This window comes from Schistocerca piceifrons, chromosome 10, assembly GCF_021461385.2.
Source record: "Schistocerca piceifrons isolate TAMUIC-IGC-003096 chromosome 10, iqSchPice1.1, whole genome shotgun sequence".
In the NCBI taxonomy this organism is placed as follows: domain Eukaryota; kingdom Metazoa; phylum Arthropoda; class Insecta; order Orthoptera; family Acrididae; genus Schistocerca; species Schistocerca piceifrons.
Window position 1 is genome coordinate 112,171,777 of NC_060147.1, and position 16,553 is coordinate 112,188,329.

At 36.4% G+C, this 16,553-nt stretch overlaps 1 protein-coding gene across 3 annotated transcripts in view; it reads right to left on the reverse strand.

The window, feature by feature from the left end:
- Positions 1-16,553, reverse strand: part of LOC124719123 (calcium-binding mitochondrial carrier protein Aralar1) — a 615,804-nt gene that overhangs the window by 41,693 nt on the left and 557,558 nt on the right. For all 3 annotated transcript variants that reach the window (XM_047244818.1, XM_047244817.1, XM_047244816.1), the window contains exons 13-15: positions 12,942-13,082; positions 12,662-12,856; positions 9,576-9,678 (exon numbers count right to left, since the gene is read on the reverse strand). In XM_047244818.1, the coding sequence (XP_047100774.1) occupies positions 9,576-9,678; positions 12,662-12,856; positions 12,942-13,082 (439 nt within the window). The remainder of the gene's footprint in view (positions 1-9,575; positions 9,679-12,661; positions 12,857-12,941; positions 13,083-16,553) is intronic.

Below are 16,553 nucleotides of genomic sequence, written 5' to 3' on the forward strand. Positions count from 1 at the left end.
CTTAAACTGAAACTTCTGTCCCTATTTATAAGATATTCTGACACAATTGCTTCAGTACTCCTTAATTACATTGTACTAGAAACTCTGAGCATAGACCACAATCCTCAGTATTATTCTGAAGTTGTCACTCTTTTGATTAACTGGATGCTGTCTCCAGTCCTTTCCTCTCTTGTACTAATTTTTTCACCAGCATGTTAACTGCTACATGTAACATCTTATATAACCTGTTTCACATATTCTGTTCTTTGCATGCTCTTATTATTTCCCCCCTCCACAGCACCTTTTAGGCTCAAGATAACTATTACAGGTTGTCCTAGCAAATGTCTCGCTACGCTATCCCTTCTTCATTCCATACTTTATCTGTTGACTCCATCTTCCTCATTTGCATATCAATATATAAAACCAGTAGAGCTTGTTTGTGGAACACAGCTTTCTTCATTTGTGAATTTTACTTCTGATATCCTCCTCATTTTGACTATCCTGTATACTCTTCAAATCTTAAGAAGCAAAATTCCTTCTAGTTCTCTTTCTACTATTGTTAATCATCTTTTTCTTTGCCGTGTTTATATCTAAGACATACTGTGTCCTTTCCTGTCAACAGATCTTCTAAGTCTTCCTCACATCCAGCCAGATGGGCAATGTCGTCATCTGCATACCTTACAAGCTTGCATTTCTTAATCTTCCACTTCTCACAGTTCTTCTTGGGTTTGGTAGATGATGATGGTCATGATGATTTATCTGTCCCTGCACATTAGTCTCAATCATCTAAGGATCATGAACATCTTATTCCTCCTTACTGTTGCATGGGCTTTCTGTATGTTCACAGTCTCTATGAAGATATCCCAATTATTATCATTAAATAAGACATGATAGTACCAGAAATGTGGAGTAGGCTTTAAGTTTCAGAGACAGTGTAATTTAAGAGTCTACTGAAATGAGGCAGTCCAAAAATGTCATGAACAGGGATAGTGGTTTCAGCTACAGCAAGACTTGAGATTCAGAACTCAAAGCATTTCTATCTCCATGGTCATCTCATCTGTTGGAACCAAAACACTATGAACTATGCATTTCAAAGAATATGAGTGCAGAAATACAAATATGCAGAAAATTACAGAGAATCAGAGGTCAACAAATTCAAATCTTGTTAGTCACCTCACCTGTCAGAGCTTACTGGAATGACAATTAAAAAGTAGTCTCAACTGATATACAAGCAAATAGAAAAAAATATTGTGTGCAAAAATGTAATAGTCAACTCGTTTAAAAAGTTGAAGACATACCACTGATATTGTTACTACCTTTTTTCCCCAGTGTATCACAAACTACTTCATTAATGGGATTTGTGCATAATGGAATATTAAAGATGAAGAGGTAACAGCTGATAAATATGGGCACTCTTAACTATGGACACCAATGTCTCATAGTAGTGGAACAACAGCATCTGAGCCATTAATCCAGAAAATAACTAGAACTGAGTAATGTTAGGAAAACTCCTGCAAGTCACTGAATATCTCCGTCACAGATGCCGGTGAAGTGTTAGGAAGCAAGACATTTCTTTGACTATTGTTGCTACATATTCAAAAATACTTTTAGTACCCCTTAAAAATAACAACTCTTTTTAACTTGGAAAAAAAGAGCAACTTTTACTGGATTATATGAATAAAATACTTTCATTCTAACAATTTCTTTACACAAACATACACAAGAGAGAAAAATAATAATGTAATTACTAATAACAACACTGCTCATATTAGCATGTTTGGAAACATTATATTTGCTCCCAAGGTTGTGTAATGCTCTACAGGCAATACCTTGAAAGTAGGTAATGCTTAAGGGTACTAAACCATTTGATGATACCGATGTACTGGTCATATGGGATAAAAGAGTCCCTAAATGTAATGCTACACATCATGACAAATGCCCCACATAGGTCATTACATTGAGACAATGTACAATTACTGTTATGCAATCAGGTGGACTGTGCTGGTACGCAGGATGAAACAAAAAGGTGTCACCAATGCCAGCATGTGTCCTTAGATGGAAATAAAATGTTTCAACATCCACATCCAAATAATGTATTTTCTTCTTCCACGTGTGGGCATGTGTACTTTCTTGTTACACCCTGTATACATAATCCTATCGTGCCAGGTCAAATTCTTTCTCATGTGATGTATCAATAACCCTGAGCACATCTATTTTTTCAGCACTAGAGACAGTAAATATTTCAGAAGACGGCTGTGCGGGCTATTGAATTAGAGAGTTTAATAAACACATGTCCAATTTTTGCTGGATATGGAGCTACTTTAAGTTGAGATGTGATGTCCAAATGCACACAAACTCAGATGGAAGCAAAGATGATTGGACATTCCAGTTGATGACATTCACTGCTACACATCTGGCACAGACCTTGTTAACAGTTTTGATGTTCAAACATTCTTGCAGCTTGTGAAGAATTCTTTAAAAACTTATTTAACAGGAGAGCATCATATTCAAAAGTGTTAACTTGTGGTTTTTCAATAGTTTGTATTCAAGAATGGCACAGTTTTCATACGTATCTGTTGTCCACATATACCAACAAGTTGTATATAGAGTAGAAGTTACTGTCCAGGCTTTAGAATATAGTATTATATCATGTACATTTGGAATTTAAATAGACATTGTGGTTCCCCATAAAAAAGAAGGACGAGCATTACTCCATCACTTTTTGTCAGAGGATGGAACACATTCACATATGACAACACTCAACAACTGGAAATTCTTCACTGATATCTTCATTTTTACTGATGATTTTTTGCAGGCAATCTCCAACAGCAGCTATACATTTTATAAAATGTATAAACAATGCTGTATTAATCTTTCTTGATGACGATTAGCAGTTTCAGCTATGTACCATCTTATTGGCACAAAAAAGATTAATCCCTTAACATAAAATCCCAAGTTATCTTATTTTTATTATACTGGCAGAAACTTAAAATCCTGAGTATACTTGGGAAACTTGAAACAGACCTTCGAAAAAGTAAAATCCCACATACATCCAATTTAGTACTCGGAGTTTTAGGTACTTGACAAGAAAACGCGCACTTTCAGAGCTTCTCCTGTATTGCGGTTTAGGCAATGCCTCAGAAAAAGTATGGCTATAACAAGCTTGAGTTTGACATTGAATTTTGCAGCTTAGAAAGTGAACAAGAATGTGATATTACTTCATTAAATACTGAAATTATGACAGTTTGTCAGCTGAGTGGCAAGTGCTTGCCAATAGTGCAAGATAAATACATCCACTGTACTCCAGCCAGCTCCTCTGAGATTTATGTTCCCACAAAGCTGTGGTGAAATACATGGTTAGACTTCATAGTTACACAGAAACTAAAAAATGACTTCAAGTTTCAAAAAATTTCTAGTCAAAGTCCAGTGCATGAGTATACTCAGAATTTTATTGTTGGTGGTCTTCACAAGTTTGCAATTAATTATTTTGAACTTTAAAAGCTGTCCCTATATGTCTACATGTAACGTCATTCATTATAGGATATCTTTCTTTAATAAGAAAAGATATTTTTAGAACATAATTTGGAGGGAAAAAGTTAAGGGGTTAATATTACTTATACAACATGTCAGAAATTGTAATAACATGTGAATAATACTAATCTGTTTCTTAATGAGAACATGGCATGTTACTGAAACTGGTACTAATAAAAAGCTAATTTCATAGATCAACATAATTTGTGACTCCCATCAGTGATGCAAAAACTAACTACATATCACTGTGAAGATTTTCTTTTATATAGCTAAGTTATCTTACATGGTCCCACACGGAAAAATCCTGCACAGAGGGTTGCAGCTGCTGTTACTGGGAAAAAGTTCTTTTAGTGTGATGGAGTTCCTGTATATTTCACCTACTACCTAACACATAACCTAAATATAATATTCTCTGACCAATATGTCAAACACCTTAGTCCCACTCATTTGCCATAAGGTCTCCCGACTATATTATTTTATGTACGGATGAATGAACGGTGAGGTCTACATAAAAAAAAGCAAAAGACAAAAGACAAGTCCTCATGATAGTTCTTACATTGAATACTGAAAAGAATATTTTAGCCTTTCATGGAATATCTTAAATTTTAATTTAAAATGTGTGAATTATTTATATATTCCCAAGTCAATAAGTTATCTGCGCTCTTGACCATTTTGAGGATTCTTTTATGCATAACATTCAGTGCTTTGAAATTCTAGATCCAGTAAAAATAGAGCATATCTTTATACAAACTCTTAACTCAAAATTGTAGGTATTACCGGCTCCTGAAATATTTACCACTCTCACTGAAAAAGCCATACACTACAGAGATTACATATTACCTGTTATCATTGCAAAAACTATTGTACCATGTTTCACTAGTATAATACATGGTACTACACATTAAAACATGCAAACCTGCAACAAAAAGTTAATATCACCTACATCTAAAATGATACTGAATTGAAGTCTTCCTTACATCTACACTGTTAATAATCAGGTATACGTGTTTGGAATATTGATCTAAATACACACAGTATAAATTTTAATGTTAAAGAAGCAAAAAACATGATTGAAGATTGTACATAACACATTTCATGCTTCTGCACCTACAAAGCAGTAAATTCTACATATCATACAATCTGTGTAAGATATTACTATAATATCATAACTGGGAGTCCAACATTGTCAAATGAATGAAGCTAATAACAATTTATGACCAGCTACAAGAAATACCTAGAACTCAACAACACTTGCAGTACACAGTGAAAGAAAATCTTTATATATCAGATGTGTCAAGTATCTTCCTGTTTACCTTCCGCATTTTATATCAAAGAAAGAAAAGTGAAGCACTACATCATCCAACCATTGGACAATCCTAACTAAATGATGATATAATTCAGTTGAACAAGCTGTTACACAGTGTAAATGTGTTAGGATGAACTATCAAGATTTCATCTGTAAACATGAGACACCATGTGTTTTTAATTATGATGAATTTGGAGCAAATACTCATCTTACAGCCTGATAAATATATTAATTGTCTTACTGTAACTGTTTATGCAATTTGTCCAATAACACTGTGTTACTGCTTTTTGGAAATACACTGAATAATCATGTTGATAATTACTACTTCACAGCCATCTAATCACACCTGAATATCACAAGTTTTTTCTTTCCATACACATTGCACCTTAATTATTTGCAAGGCACCTTCAGTGGCCTGGAATATATACATATTTGTGTTTAAACTCTTTCGCTTTACATTTTGGACACAGAACCAAAACTTTTGACATTCACAGGTTGTCCACAGAATTTGTTGATCTTGATTGTTGGCAGGCTTACTATTGTTCAGAGAGTTTGCACAATTTTGTGTTTTACATGGAAGCACTGTTTCTTTGGTACGTTTGCCACTCTGTGTGTTACTTTACATGCGTAAGTTGTCGTGTACTACGCCTTTGTTTCTGTGGGGTGCTGCCATTCTGTATCTATGTTGTGTGCCATAACAGAGAAAAGACATGTGATAAATGACTAGACACACACAATACGACCACATGCACATAATCACAAACTCTACTAAACTTAATAAATAATTGACATAAAAGACACATTCAACAGTTGGTTCAATAACATTCAACAGCTGGCAACAGTATCCAAGACATAAAAATCACGTAAACAAATTTTCATATCCTAGTGCTGTGAAAAAGAAAATGAAATTTTGTGTGAAACAATATAAAGCACAAGAATTTAAGCACAAATATGTATATATTCCAGGCTAGTGAAGATGTCTGGGAAATAATTAAAATGAAACATGTATGTTAGAAAAAATTGTTTCATTCAGATGTCGTTTGACGATTCTAAAGTAATAATCAATGTAATATTAGACACAACTGAAGACAACACAAAATGAACAAATTCCCTCAAACTCTTGTGATTTTAATACAGTGTGAACACCAGAGCAACTAACAGCCAGTGGTGCTTCCAGTTTCATTACAATTTGACACATTAGCTCAACTAGAAACAGTCTTTAGAGCATATGTTTAATGTTGCTCTATTTATTTTGCCACAAGCCACACTGTTCACCACCCTAACTCACATAATTAGCTGTGCAGCAGGCCAAGACTCGAATCATGATAAGTAGTTTTCATGGTAAGCCTTCTGAACATCAAATGTGGCAATGTGGTTCACAGACTGACAACACTTGAATGCTCCCTTCCCAGCCACAGCATAATATGGCACTTAATTTTCCTCACTTCCCCCTTGTATAGGTTCTGTCCATTTTCCAGTTCCCTCTACCACACTGTGTAGTATCACCCCACTGCACAGCTTGAATTGCGAAATTGTGGTTTATTCATCTCATGACATTCATTTGCAATTCATTTGGTTCGCCTACAGGAGACAGGTCAAAAATTTAGAATATAGTTACAATGATTTTTACACTAATAAATAGTGGCACTAAAATGAATGATAACACTATAATTATAGATCATATAATTAAATTTTCCTTGAGACATTTAAATCTCATCTTTATTTATGCATGAAGAGACCTGTTGCCATCTCGGTGGATGTGTGTGGTCACAGCATTTGCATCTAGAAGATGTGGCACAAAGGGCAACACTTGCTCACCAAAAACGATGAAATAAACATCTTGGTTCATGTTCAAGGTAACCAGAATGTACGGGCATCCTCCACATTGTGTGTTTAATATCTTGCATCATTTGGAAAGAGGCAAAATTGTGACTTATCAGACTGCACTAAATGCATCAAATCAGTCAGCTGTTATCCAGTTCCTGTGTTACGAGGGTAATCCCAAAAGTAAGGTCTCCTATTTTTTATAAGTACAAAACTCTGTCGTGTGGTAGTTGGTCACACTGTTACGAAGAGTGCTTCATGCGCTGTGTGTAAAAATGTGCATGCCGCGCTGAGGCACTCAGTCTTGTCTTGGCAGCCGTTGAGAATGGAGCTCCTGTTGGATGTTACCACCAAGTGCGAATTGCGCTCGGTTATTTGGTTTTTGAACGCAAAATTGAAATCCTTCACCATTTGACGGAAGTGTATGGTGAGTAGTGCATGGATGTCAAAAATGTTCAGAAGTGGTGTAGCGAGTTTGCAGCTGGTCGGACCGAAATTCACAATGAACAAAGGAGCGGGAGACCGTCAGTTTCTGAGGAGACAGTGTTGAAGGTCGAGCAAAGCATGCGTGAAGATCTGTGGATCACCCTGGATGGTCCCCAAATCACTGCTCACATAATTTTAACGGAAACACTGAACTACCGGAAGGTGTGCGCAAGATGGGTGCTATGCATACTGACTGAGGACCACATGCGGCAATGAGCTGATGCTTCCTGCACATTTCTTCACTGCCTTGCAGCCGAACAGGACAACTTTCTGGACTCAATTGTCACGGGCAGGTGACGAAACCTGGGCATACCACTTTACACCTAAGACCAAGAAACAATCACGCCAGTTCGTAACTTCCTGAACAGCACGGTGGCGAGCTGTTATGACATGGGCATACAAAAACTGCAACAGCATATACAAAAATGCATCGACAGAAATGGTGATTATGTCAAAAAATAGCTAAATGTTCAAGCTGTAAACTGATGTAAACCATTGTAGAAATAAACAGGTCTATGTACTTATAAAAAAATAGGAGACCTTACTTTTGGGATTACCCTCGTATTTGGCACACAGAAGATTTACTGCTTTACATATCACTGTGACCAATAGCCTTCTGCAGGCTACCTGACTACAAATGTACACTGCACACAGCCCTTTTTGCACTGTTCTGTATAAGTGGTTGGATGGATCCATATTTGCTGAGCCTCACAGGTTTGAAACTAATCATCATTTGCAAGTCAAGATTGTGTTTGGCTAGGGTCTTATTACAGCCACTGTTCACACACCATACGTTACACAGTTTTGAGTGACACACCACTCTTTATAAACACACTGGCCAGTCCGCACTGATACAGCAATAAATTGGATAACTTCATTCAAGATGTGGTCATGGACACATTCAAACACAATATCCCTCTTCTGCCATTCTGTCATTTCTTCACATTGACCCATCTTCCTTTACTGGTTCGTAACAACTGACTGACACATACAATTTACTTCACTGGCATTACTTACGTCAAATATGGAGGATCACATGACCAATGATACCAGTTCTATACAATCTTCTGTTGTTGTTGTCATCTTCAGTTTGAAGATTCATTTGATGCACCTTCGTGGTTAGTCAGTCCCATGCAAGCCGCTTCATCTCCAAATAACTACTACAACCTGACCACTGGATTAACTTCTTGGTCTCCCTATACAATGTTTAGCCTCCATCCCTTTTCCCTCCATTACCAAATTGACAATTCCTTGAAGCTCCATTTTGTTTCCTATTATCTGATACCCTGATTTAGTCAGGTTTTGCCATATATTTCCTTTTACCCAATTCAATTCCATACATTCTGATTACTTATTCAATCTACCCAACTAATTTTTCAGGATTATTCTGTACCAACACATTTCAAAAGCTTGTAGTCTCTTCTTGTCTGAACTGCTTATTGTCAATGTTTCACTTCCAAACAAGGATACACTCCAGACACTTTCAGAAAAAGACTTCATAACACTATTTAAATTAAATGTTAGCAAAATTCTCTTTTTCAGAAATACTTTTTTGTTATTGCCAGTTTGCATTATATAAGTTGTAAACAACCTTTTGCTTCCCGTATCTTACTTCGGCTACCTACAGAATTTCAAAGACTGTATGTCCAAGAAGGGCATCATCTTCCTATTTCTTCTGCTGCTGCTGTGAGCCCCCACCCACACTGGGGAGGGGGGGGGGGCTGCAACTTCATATTCCACCCCATCAAGATCCTTCTAAACACCCTCATGTTCCTTCCCTGCCTCTCTCTCTGTCTCAAGCCCCTTTCATTTTCCCCACCATAAATACCACTCCATATCACTACTCACCCTAGTTAGGCAAGAGATTTGAGGTACAGCAGTCTCTCTCTCTCTCTCTCTCTCTCTCTCTCTCTCTCTCTCTCTCTCTCTCTCTCTGTGTGTGTGTGTGTGTGTGTGTGTGTGTGTGTGTGTGTGTGTGTTCATTCATTAGTTCTTTAATGTAAGAACAAAAGTAAATTATAAATTTATAATCAATGGAAAATCCAGGATGGAATAATGAGAATACTATGATAAGGATGTATTGCTATTCACCAAATAGCAGAGATACTGAGTCACAGGTAGGCAGAACAAAAAGACGACTAAAAACATAAGTTTTCAGCCATGAAAGAGTCCTCCTGGTTGAAAGCTTAAATGTTTAGTACAGTCTTTTTGTTGTGACTCAACATCTCTGCCATGTGTTGAATAGCAATCTATTCTTCTCATAATACTGTCAAATTTATAACACATACTGATGTACAACTGGTGTGGTAATAATAAATGACTAGCATCACCCATAAATCAAAGTAGTAATAAAAATCTACAAATTTATCTTCAGGAGTTTCTTAAACGTATCAGAGCTCTATTCTACAGCACTAATGAACCACAGCATATAACAACAATAAGGACTCACCAGTTGCTCCCTTCCAGAACGCACGTGGCCCTTCTTCCGTATATATTTTTCGAGCAGCGTCTATGACTCCATTGTATGTTGTCTGCCCCGCTCGAGCAACAACCTATAATACAATTAGGAATCTATTGCAATATTTCAAATCTATGTAATAATAATAATAATAATAATAATAATAATAATAATAATAATAATAATAGTATCACCAAAGGAAAATTCACAGAAGGAAATTAAATTCTTTAGGAGACTGAACTGTTGGCCACCTTTAGGAGGTGAAATATTTAATACAGACAATAGATCACACAATAAAGATACACACACTATCCCAGCTTTTGGAATCATTAGTTTCTTCCTCAGGAAGGAGAAGGGCGATAAGTTGTAGAGATCAAAATCACAGAAAGTATGAATCTATACCTGTGCCAGCGAAGCACTGCACTTGACAGCTCGCGTTAACTCAAATTAGGTTGGCTATACTGCAATAATGATATTGCAACATCGGCCTCTATACACATGAAAGCAGATATGGTTTTCAGTTCCATGTTGTAAATGTAAGCTATTGAGTAATAACAGAGCATATAAGAATTTGTTTTTTGAGTTATTACCACAATGACAGCAAATGAACAACCATGTAATAAAGTATGTATAAACATAACAAAGCACAAGCTTTGAATAATGGAGCAAAGAAATACAGATAATAAGCATTTGAAGACGGCCAGTACCTTGAAAAAACTACAGTACACAGTTCACAAAATAAAGAATAGCTTCTTGGATAAATTACTGATATTCATAGTGCAATTCCATCCAGCTTCCCATTGTCAGTGTTGTCAGAATCAGCACAAAAACTGTCTTCATCACTGTCATCACCAAAACACATCGTTAGTTGTTCATGTTCACCGACAATAGCATCCATCGTTTGTGCTGCTCGAATATATTTTTCGATGTGTTTGACCTTAATCCTCCATGACGCTGCACTCCACAGTAACAAGAGCTTCACATAACATTGTTTCCTACTAGTTATTATAAAGGACTTGTTATTTTCCCTTATGTTCATCTTCATATCACTCCATACAAGCTCAATCGGGTTGAAATGGCAGCGATATAGTGGCAGCCTTATTACAGTATGATGCTGCTCCTTGGAAATTTCGTCTGCTACATATGTAGGCATCCTGGGATTATTTTCTTTAACAAGTGGATATAAAGGAAGCTTTGTCATACTCAAATTTGCAGTAATTTATCATGGCTGTAACCACTGCACCATAATCTCTTTGCAGTTGTTTGTTGTTGGGGATTTGAGAGTATCACTGTATAATATGGAGTGTTGTCCTTTACAATTGTTGTAGAGACAGAAAACTGTTTTAAAAGGTCCCTTAACCAACTAACAACTCCTGTGTGGTCCACATCATCTCGGTAATCACTTGTCTTTTTGGACCACAAAACTAAAAGTGCATCACAAACAAAACCACTGGAAGACCACAGACCACAATTACTCTAGCACCTATTCGCGTCTGCTGATGACCACTTCTGCTTGGAGTGTCATCTGTCCAGCATTTAATGACAACTGCCTCGACATTAACCCACATTTCATCTAGCCATATTATGGAATGAATGTTTATGCCCACATTTTTGTGCAAGAAAACTGCTTTGATCTGTAACAAAGTGCACCTCTTCTACCTGTTTCTTGTAACAGGATTTTGCATCTGTCTAGCAATAAGCCCTTATGTTTCAGTGCAATTTTTGGTTACTTTACCCATTCCTGAAAAGTTCACTTTCTTTTAACAAGACCAGTAGCATTATTACAGTAGGATACTCTTCCCTGCCGTAGTGGGCATAAAGATGCCTGTGAATTGCATCAGTCTGGAAAGAATCTACATCGGTGACAGGTTAAGGCTGCTTTATCCTTTTTTTCAGGGACTACTAAAATATATTATTTGATCCTGACAGCTCCGAGTCGTTACAGCTCATGTCTACATCTTTCAATTTTTGCAACAACACTCCCTTACTTACTAACGTTCTTGCTCTAATTCCAAGAGTTTTAAATGTTCATTCCACAGCTTTATCAGCACCGGTGCCTTGTTGTTTAGAAGCACAGCAAGATGAAAATGAAACTAGACACATACAATAATACATTTGAAAAAATATGATTCACACCACCTGAAAGGCAGCAAGGGCAGGTAAGTGCAAGAACTAGCTGAACAGCTCATGCATCCAAGCTGCTAACAAGAATGATATGCAGGAGAATGAAAAAGAAAATCGAATCTGTTAGTTTGACTCTTGGAAAGGTGAAGGCACCAGAAAGGTAGTTCTGATGTTGTGTCCAATAATGTATGCAAGACTTAAGAAAAACCAAGACACATTCATTGGGTATGTCAATTTACAAGAAAGCCTGACAATGTAAAATGGTGCAAGCTGCTCAAAATTCTGAGAAAAATAAGAGTGAACAATAGGGAAACACGTGCAGTTGTGAGCAATAGGGAAACGTGCAGTTACAATATGTATAATAAATAAGAATGGAAGACCAAGAACAAAGTGCTCAAATTAAAATTCATATAAGACAGGGATGTAGACTTTCACTTCTACTGTTCAATCTACACATCAAAGAAGCAATGATAGAAATAAAAGAAAAAGTTCAAGAAAATAAATTAAACACCAGGGTGAAAGGATCTCAGTGATAAGATTCACTGATTACCCTGATATCCTCAATGAAAGAGAGTAAGAACTGCAGGAAGTCTTGAAAGGAATGAACAGTCTAATGACCATACACTATGGACTGAGAGTAAACTGAAGAAACATTAAAGTTATGAGGAGTAGCAGCAATAAGATTAGCAACAAGCTTTTGGGACCTTCTACCTTAAAACAACATTTGAAGTTCATTGAAAACAGGAATACAGAACATCACAACAGATACTTTAGTAGACCAAAATATGTTCATAACGAAATGTAAAACAGCAATCTGACTGCATCCAAAAAGTGTACAGGTACACATCACTAGACATTTAGAAATCTACTCTGTACCTGTGAAAATGAGGATGCAAACTACCGAACACATTAGGTGTGTCATTAAACATAGCTGTGAGTGAGAAAAAAATTACCTGCAGCCTCGTTTTGATGACATCAGCAGGAGTCACAAGTGATGCGGCAGGGACACCAGCGATGGCTCCTGCTAATAGCAAGGTCAACGGGTGGTTGTAGCCGTTCTCATCAGCCAGCTTCTCTTTGGTGTGTGCATAAGCGGGGAAGTAGATGGCGCTGAAGGGGATGTCCCGAAGGAAGCAGGCCTTTGCCCCCTATGTTGCACAAATATTAGGTGGCACTAAATTCCTTCAATCTGAACTAAAGATATGCACTTAATATGGAAAATCAGAAACTTACCTTGTACAGCCCAAAGAGTCCCAACTCTTTGACAACAGAGAGGGCACTGACTTTGGCTCCACCCGCTATTTCTCCAGCGACCTGGAGCCGAATCTTCACTATCTCTAGTGGATTTGTGAAAATCACCTGAGACCCACCAGCCTATAGAACAGAGATTCTGGAATAAGCAAAATGACTTCCCCTCAGTACCACGACAAAGGAAAAATGAAAGCACAGAAACAAAGCCTAACAGAGATAATATTTGAACCTCAGTCATAAACCTTCAGGTATATTTACACAAGAAAGTACTTAAAGTGTTTTGAATAATTGATAACAGAGAACTAGAAACTACTTGTCTAATGTAACGTTGGCAAAGTACCTGACTAACAGGATTTTATTTTTCCCAAGTTTGCTGAGATAGAACCCTTCACAAAAGCTTGTATAATGGTGGCTGTGACAGCCTTTTCAAGAAAATAACAGATAAAAGGTAATAGCCATGTAATTATGTTTATCATGTAGGTAAGAAAAACCCTTCCTGTTAGTGTTGAATGTTTTCTTTGTTTCTAACAAAAGATATTTCACCTATTCATGCTAGGCATCATCAGCAATTTCCATTTCTGTATCCTTTTCATGTATCCACGTGGTGTTCTGTAGCTGCTAAATGGGCATTGTAAAGGCTTCCTACTGGTAACCACTTCACTTCACAACACACAAACTATCCTGTTGCTCAATGCGCATGATGCTTTTGATTTCTGAGCAATACTATATTGTAAAGTATACTTCAGACCCAAATTATGTAAATATAGGTGTCCCACAGGGTAGTGTCCTTGGCCCAGTACTATTCCTCATTTTCATAAACGACTTCCCACAGAGCATCAAGCATGGACAAACAATATTGTTTGCAGATGACTCAAATGTTCTAATCAGTGACAAATCACCAGATGCACTAAAAGAAAAAGCCGAACAAACACTAAACAGTGTACGTGAGTGGGCATCCAATAATAGACTAACACTAAATCTTAAAAAAACAAATGCTGTTAACTTCTATGTCTGCAAAAAACCACACTTTAACAACTTTAAGTTAAACAATGAAACTATAGAATGTGTAGACTACACAAAATTTCTTGGTATGCATGTTGACAGTCAGTTAAAGTGGGAAGAACATATTAAAATACTTAGTAACAGAATCGCTACAGCATGCTATGCTCTGAGAATTCTGACTGCAGTTTGTGATACTACATGTGTCAGATCTGTATATTTTTCTTATATCCACTCTGTTATTACCTATGGAATAATATTTTGGGGAGTCAACAGTAAAAATATTCAAATAGTTTTCAAATTACAAAAAAGAGCAATTCGTATAATAACCAAGAGTGGCAGTAGGGCTCCCTGCCTTGAACATTTCCAAAAGCTGGAAATCCTAACTGTCCCCTGTGAATACATTTTTCAAAGTGTTATGTATGTAAAAAAAAATATTGACTGCTATATGAAAAATTCATTAGTACACAGCTATGAAACTAGAAACCAATTCAATCTGCATCTAGAGAGGAAAAATAAAGTTAAAACTCAGCAGAGCTTGTTCTACAATGCTGTTAAATTATATAATAAATTACCCCAAAAAATAAAAGATATTGACACAATCGGACAGTTCAAAACAAAACTAAAATTTTTTTACTAAATAAAAGTTATTACGCAGTAACGGACTATCTGAATTAAAACATGTAGTGTAATTAAAGTAGCCTGCGTTGTAATACATGAGGAAATAATTATGATATGTAATCAAAAATTGTACAGTACTATAAGAAAATTACAAAGTACACAAGGATATAAAACTAATTTAAGATACCTCAAAAATGTGTGTAAATACTAATTTTATGTGTATAATTGTAGGTATATTGTATTGTATATGATTTTGCTGACGAAATCCACACAATGTAAATTGTTACATGGATTAATAAAGAAATCAAGCAATCAATCAATCAAACCATGCTGTCTAGCACAAATAGGTGACACGTGTTTAGTTGGACGCAAATGAAATATTCCATTGTCACTGACAGAAGGTTTCTTATTGACATGCTGAACATGAATGAAATAGCAACTGCAGTAGTATGCCTGCAAATGTCAACAAAGAGAACCATTTAGTTAACTTTTTGAGTGATGTGGATGTGTTAACACTTGGTTGTGTACCTTTCCCAGAGTTTCTCCAAACATCTTTACTTGTGTCATCTGGTCAAACCTAAGCAAACATGATTAGCATTGCCACTTATTGACCAGTGCGCTGTGTTTCAACACACTGAACTTAGTTCCACACAGTGGTTATTCAAATTTTGCATTAAGTAGGTGAAGCATTTTCGTTTGCTCGTCATCTTGTGTAGGTGTTTTGAACTTAGCTATATTTTTCTGACTGTTTCTAAGAAATGGCATCAGAGTATTATGCTTATCGTTGCTCTGTTATACGTATGTCCTACATTCAAGTTTGCTAAAAAATGGCACATAAAGAGTATGGAATCCTAGAGATAAAGCCAGTGACAATGCAGTCAAATTTTTAGATGACTTTTCTACTCTAAGTACACCAATCTGGTCTGCCAGTAAGAGATGTAGCTAATAGTTCTTCAAAATTGGGAGAGTCTGAAAGAGATACGAAAACTCTTGGATAAGCAGCATGGATTAGCAACAGATTTGATCGGGAAAAGTGATTTTCATCCATTTACACATGCATCTGATAATTCAGCTTCAGGGCTGGACAGACTTTACATACTGAATAAAGGGATTATTTGTCATCAATCATAATACTTCTAATAAAATACATTTAGAATACATTTATTTGTAATACAGAACTGTTAGCCTGATTAAGTTCTATATTTTATTACATACATAGGGGAAATGACAAAAACTGGTTTAATAACATGCTCATGAGTATGAAAACATCTTAAGCTGATGAAGTCGGAGCAAAAATGAGTCCAAAAAGTTATTACAAATTACAATGAATGCCAATCTAACAGACTGATACACAAGTGGCTCAGTACACTTCACTGCTGTACGATGTATCAGATTGTTTTGGACCACAAAAAATCATAAAATAGACAACGGCATAAATGGCTTCCATTCTCCACAGATAACATATCCAATATCATATAAAATGCATTGAAACAAATAATGGATCATAATGATTAATCCAGAAAGATCTAATTAAATACTAACAGTTTTAATAATTTCTTGCGTTAATGCAATAAGAAATACGTATGAACAGTAGTAAGATTAGTCAACAACTTCGGTGAATCAGAAACAGCAACTCACTTTCATCACAGGTACTAAAATCATACTGAAAGCTGCTGAAGTTTGTGTAATTAACAGTCAAGAAAGCAACTAAAATTCTAAGTAATCTGTTTACACCCACAATATTTGTCTCGGCATAGTGAAAAGTGTTGTCACTGTAACATATGGTACAGGGCCAGACGAGTCGTATGTGTTATTTGGCCCCACTTAGGAATCTGAATGCAAGACTCTCTGTACTGGTATCCAGATTAGGCAACCGAGTAAGCAGCACGGTGGTTAGCACGCTGGATTCACATCTGGAAGCACAACAGTTCCAATCTGTGTCCAGCCATCCAGATGTAAGATTTGCAATTATTT